The following is a 6000-nucleotide window of genomic DNA, read 5'->3' on the forward strand; positions in this document are numbered from 1 at the left end:
TAGGGGGGTCATCATGGTTCATGCCATGTTGGGAAAAATGCTGCCCTATGGATTACCACTCACTGTCAGATCAGTGCACTTGAAAACTCAGGTGTATTATGATATGAAACCCTCGTTCAGCTAGAAGATTATGTTTTTCTTTAGTACATGCTTTTCTTCATAGGAAAGTCCAAGGAGGTATTCAGCCTCCCTGCCAACGCATAGCATGCATGGGGGTGCATGTACACTCATAGTCTTGTGTGGAAACTTTTCTTGGAGTCCTTCATCTTCTGATCTCTACCAAGGACTTGGGTTTGGAGTGGTTGGGTGTTTGCTTCCTCTGGTTCCATCCTTGCTATCTTAAGACTGCTTTGCACACTGAGGCCTGGTTCTCCACACCCCCCCACCTCCCCCTCCCCCTACACTCAAGGCTAGTAAAAGCCACTTTGGAACATACTTTCATAGTTTGGCAGTTTTCTATTTTTTTTTTTTTTTTTTTTAGTGGGACTAGGGTTTGAACTCAGGGCTTCACTTTCACAAAGCAGGCACTCTAACACTTGAGCCATATCTCCAGTTCATTGTGCTCTGGTTATTTTGGAGATGGGGTCTTGCAAATTATTTGCTTGGTCTGGCTTCAAATCTCGATCCTCCCTATCTCAGCCTCCCAAGTAGCTAGAATTATAGGCATGAGCCACTGGCACCTGGAAAATTTGGCAATTTCTTACAGTGTTAGATATATAATTGAGCTTCTGACCTAGCAATCCTACATCTAAGTATTTTGCTCACGTTGAGTGAAACATATGTTCACACAGACGTTTATAGTAGCTGTTTTCATAATTGACCCAAACTGGAAGCAGTCCAAGTATCTTCCCGCTGGTGGATGGAGAAACCAACTAGTACAGGCGTGCACACTACTCAAAAGCAGGAAAAGAAGGAACACGTTGTTGGCACACATAGCCCGGGTGAATTTCAAGTGCCTGTGCTAGATGAAACAGGCATATCCAATGGCTGTGTAACACGTGCCCTTCCGTTGTATGTCATTATGGGAAAGGCAGAACTTCAGGGTTAGAGAATGGGCAGTGCTTGCCTGGTGCTCGGGGCAGAGGATTGCTGCAAAGGTGGTGAAGGGAACATTTCAGTGTGAGGGAGATGTCGTATGTCTCGATGGTGATGGTAGTGGCACAGCTCTATGCTGGTCAGATCTACAGTGCCAAAGCTTCACTGTGTCACTTCAGTCAACCTGACTTTAACAAATGGTGGAGACTTCTTGGCATCATGGAGATCCCATTGCTGCAGCAGGGATTACAAGCTCTACTTCTTATAGTGGCCTCAGGACAGAATGGCAGAGTAGTAGCTGGCCATTTCCTCTATAGAGGGTTCCTGTGGGCCTCTCCCCACCCATCTCCAACCACTTTCTATTGGAGCATGCCACTTTGTGTTGGGGTGGGGGGGATCATTTGCTTTTGCCTCTGAACTTGTAACTTTTACACTTACAGATTCTAAGGCAGTTCAGAATTTGTTGTTGCTCAACCCCAAGGCAGAGGTAGCTGGTTGAGAAGGATCCTCAAGGATTGTGGACCAGGAGCCCTGGGAGTTGAGGAGCAGGAGGGCTCCTAAAGGGATTGGTGGCTTTGACGAGGCAGGGAGTCAGGCAGGCAGGCAGGCTTTGGTGTGTGCTGATTGCTGACTAGTACTGTAAGCTGCTTCTTGCTTCAAAGACAGTCCCTTAAAAGGACACTAGTGGTTTCTGATTAAGGTGCAAGGGGAGACCAAAAGAAGTGAGACCTGGTGGGGAAGACTTAGCCACTAAGACTTACAAGGTGCACTGGAGAGATCTGAGCAGACAGGAGAATTGAGATGGGGTCAAAGCGAGGGCCTGAGGCTGCTTATAAAGTGGTGGTCTTATTTCCCAGGCTTTTGGTCAGTCCTTTCTCCAGCCCGACATCCATCTTTTCAAGCAAAATCTCTTCTACTTGGAGACGCTCAACACCAAGCAGAAGCTGTATCACAAGGTAGGTGCCCATCTCTTGGAAAGATTCCTGCATCCAAGCATCCTGGGTTCAGTTCCACCTCTTCAAGTCCCTAGCTGGGGAGCATAATGGAGCGTAGGCTAGGGCCAGGGCAGCTTCAGGGGCCTGAGTGAGCTCTCGTGACCAACACTTCTTTCTGCACCTCGGTCTACAGAAGATCTTCCGGACGACCATGCTGTTCCAGTTTGTGAATGTGCTGCTCCAGGTCCTGGTCCACAAGTCCCATGACCTTCTGCAGGAGGAGATAGGCATTGCCATCTACAACATGGCATCTGTCGACTTCGAGGGCTTCTTCTCAGCCTTCCTTCCAGAGTTCCTGACTGGCTGCGACGGTGTGGACACCAACCAGAAAAATGTGCTGGGGCGGAACTTCAAGCTGGACCGGGTAAGGAGAAAGGAGGGCGTGTGGCAAGCCTGTCGCCCATTCAGTGAGGGAGACAGCTGCAGCAGAGGCACATTAGGGCCTCTGTGTGCTTTGTGTTCTCAGTAGCTTGGTGGCAGTCCCGGCATTGCTAGAGGACTCACCAGCGGCAGAGAGTGAGAGTAGATTGAGGGAAGTCTCAGTCATTGAATTCCCACTCCTGGCCCTAGCAGACCACTTACTTTGTCTTGGCTTCTCTAACATGCTCCACCCCACCAGAGGGAAAGGTTTCCTATGGGTAATGAGCTCTTACAGGGTCAGTCCCATTAAGTATAATGAAAGCTACATTGCCACTATGCCCAAACTTGCAGACAGGTTGAGAAGATCGGTGCTTGGGAGCTGCAGCTCTGGGTCCCCAGAGTTAGAAAACGCCCCGGCTCTTCCCAGAGCTCTTTCTAGCCTGGCCCCAGCACTATGTGGGCTAAGCTGCTCCAGGTCTTCACCCTCCAGTGCCACCTCAGGGAGATTGGGTGACCTGCCCAACTTAGGTTGTCCCATGGGTTGGCGCTGGGGCATTGATGGCTCTGGAGGCCCATGAAGCATCGCTGTTGGTGTCCAGGACCCATGGTGCCCAGCTTTTCCTGTCCTAGGACAGAGGTCACTGCCTCTTCCCGTGCCAGGTGTCCAAATCTCCTCTCTGTAGACCCTTCTTGGAACTCTTCTTACAGAACAAGTTATTCCTCTGCGACCCTCCTGTGGTGAGCTGCCGAGAAGCCTGTGTTTTCCCCCGCATTCTTGGTGTCTTAACTCCTGCACCTAAGCAGAATATCCCCATCCCGCTTCAGGGCTGGTTCCTGCAGCTCTTGCTGGCCACACTGCTGCTGCTTCTCTCGCTTGTGAAGAGTGCCAGGAGAGCTTGTCTCACACTGAGATCCTACTGTCATTTGTCTTGGAATCTTCCTTTCCTCTTCGGATCTGTCTTATTCTCTCTTAAGCTTGAAGCTTACTCCAGCCACTGGGGGGTTTTTCTTGTTTCCAGATAGTGTTAAACTCCAGTATTTAGTGATCGGTGTTCAATGATGTTGGTATCAGTTAACTTCTTGATTTAAAGAATACTTTCCAAATCAGGATATTCATCAGAAGCCTCCAGTGTATGTATTAAAACTGGAAAAGAACGGGCTCTTGTATTCTACCAAGAAAGTCCTAGCTTGGTGTTTGAGAGCCATTGGTTTAAAAGACATCTCTCGGTTGGTTTTCTTTCGAATGAGCAAGGAATCATACTTTCTGTTCATTCATTTGTTTGCTGTGTGTTTGAGGCCAGCTGCCCCTCAGCCCAATGCCAGGCACTGGACACCTGTTTCTGTCTCCACTCAAGTGCAGCGGGAGTAGCACAGAGCCCCCTATGGACCACACTGTGCCCAGCACTTTCCTTTCTGGGCCAGTTAAGCTTTTAGTAACCTGCAGTGCATCTGCTGTTCTTGTTGTTCACTGTACCTCACAAGTAACCAAGACTCAGAAGATGGTGGGCAAGTGGCAGTACAGAATCTAGAAGTAGTAGAGCCAGAGAGCAGGATCCAGGCTGGGGATTGTAGCTACAGAGCTGCAGTGTGAGCATAGGTACCAACCTGGCTGGCTTGGAGACCTCCGAGCAGCTTCTTTGCAGGAGGCAGCTTTGAGCTGAGTCTGGAAGAGGAGTTCACTCAGTGGGAGAAATGTTGGGGCCGGAGAGCTGGAGGACCCTTGGCTGCTGAAGAAGGGATCACTGTGGTACCACCAGCCAGGGCAGGGAGCTGGCTGTGTCTATGGCAGGACTCTGTCTGCTGTTCTCTATTCTCCTTTTACAGACCCTGAATGGTAGGCTTTCAGCACCCCACACTAAAGCCAGGAAGGTGTCACAGTGGGTCGGGGAGCATTCGAAGTCCAGTCTGCAAGTCTCTCCACCTTGCCCCTCTTCACAGTCTGTCTCCAACACCCCATAGGTGGGGAAGGAGAGGGTTGAGGGGCAGCTAGGCTGGTGCTAGAGAAGCTGGGCTCGGGGGCCAACATGCTCCCTCCAGCCTGGACCCTCCACTCCCTGTGTGCACAATCGGGGACAGGCTGAGAAAAGCAGCACTGCAGGGCCACGTTGCTGTATAAAGACCTGACATCTGGGAATTAATTGCTGTGGTTCCTGGCCCATGGAAGCCCTAGAGGAGTATTTTTAGCTGTTTCTTGTTTTCTCTGCAGTGCCTTACATGTGGAACTTTGAGTTGTGTAAAAGGTCTGCATAGCTCCACAGCACACTTGGGGCCCAGGTGTGGAAGCAGCTGGTGGGTGGGGCCCTGGGGTGTTGGGGACAGGCAGGCCTTCAGGGGCCAGGCTGTAGCTGTGCCCCTGCCTTTCAGGACTTACCCTCGTTCACCCAGAATGTGCACAGGCTGGTCAACGACCTACGCTACTACCGGCTCTGCAACGACAGCCTGCCCCCCGGCACTGTGAAGCTCTAGCTCGGCCTGAGCTGCCTGTCACACCACCTCTGCCTGCAGCACAGCATCCCAGACAAGTCTCACCACTCCTTGGAATCTGCACCCTGAGCAGCACAGCTTGCCTCCACCCTCCTGCTGCCACCTAGTAGGGCCGTCTTAGGATCCACCTTAGCACTGGTGGAGTCCCAGCATTTGGAGCAGGTAGAGGGGCAAGTGGCTGGGTGCCCCCATGAGTGGTCTGTGCAGATTATGTGCATATCAGTCATGGGACAGAACTGCCAAGGACAGCTTACAACAGTGCCACCTTCTCACCATTCCACTCCCGCCTCTCCCTGGCCCAGCAGCTAAGGAGAGACCGACCGGAACTGTTTCTGTCGAGCCTTCCACCCCTCCAATTGCCTTGAAGTCTCTGCTTTGTCAGAGATTTGCAAAGACTTATGTTTTTGTTCTTGTTTTCTCATCATTCCATTGTGATACTAAGAAAATAAAATGCTTACATTGTTGTTATAGAAATGCTGGCTGGGAACCTTATTTCTACTGGTGCCTCCTTCGGGCCAGCATCCATCTGAATGGTGCCTGAAGCCTTGTGCTGTGAGGAAGCACCACAGAGGAGACTGGCTGGCATAGAGTCGGTTGTGCCCCACCTTCTAGATAACATCTCCTTTAAGCCATGTGAAGAAACGGTCCCCATTTCTCATACTTGCTGTGACAGTGAGCCTAGGTCCTGACTCCTCACCTCCCAGGGAACAAGTGGATCCCCTCTTAGAGGCCCAGTCAGGAATTGTTCCTTGGGACTGAAATCTGACTGAGGACAATAGGAGAGCAGGTTGGAGGGGACAGAGAGGGAGAAGAGGAGTGTGCCAGCTGGGAGTGGGTGAGGCGCAGGCTTTCCGCTGTGTATGAGAGCTGAGCTTTCTCAGCCATCCACATGTGGAAACGGCACATGTCCTCATTTTCCAAAACAACAAATCAGCAGTTCCTTTTCAGGTGTCCTGCTGACAGGACAGGACAGGCACACCATGGTAGGTTGTGATGTGGAGTCACACCTAGCCCAATGACATCTCCCTAGAAAGTGAAGCCAAGTTTCAGAGAAGGGGGCAGTTGGGCACTGGCTTGTGGGCAGAACTGGGTGGGGGAAAAGGGAGTTGTGGGATGGGCTCTGTGT

The 6000-nt window shown here is 51.1% G+C and overlaps 1 protein-coding gene across 3 annotated transcripts in view; it reads left to right on the forward strand.

Annotated features, from left to right (window-relative positions):
• Nucleotides 1–5348, forward strand: part of Xpo6 (exportin 6) — a 105762-nt gene extending 100414 nt beyond the window's left edge. For all 3 annotated transcript variants that reach the window (XM_020159483.2, XM_074059408.1, XM_074059409.1), the window contains 3 exons: nt 1893–1991; nt 2164–2394; nt 4755–5348. In XM_020159483.2, the coding sequence (XP_020015072.2) occupies nt 1893–1991; nt 2164–2394; nt 4755–4856 (432 nt within the window). In that variant the 3' untranslated portion in view covers nt 4857–5348. The remainder of the gene's footprint in view (nt 1–1892; nt 1992–2163; nt 2395–4754) is intronic.
• Nucleotides 5349–6000: the final 652 nt, after the last annotated feature.

Source organism: Castor canadensis, chromosome 17 (assembly GCF_047511655.1).
Source record: "Castor canadensis chromosome 17, mCasCan1.hap1v2, whole genome shotgun sequence".
Lineage (NCBI taxonomy): Eukaryota > Metazoa > Chordata > Mammalia > Rodentia > Castoridae > Castor > Castor canadensis.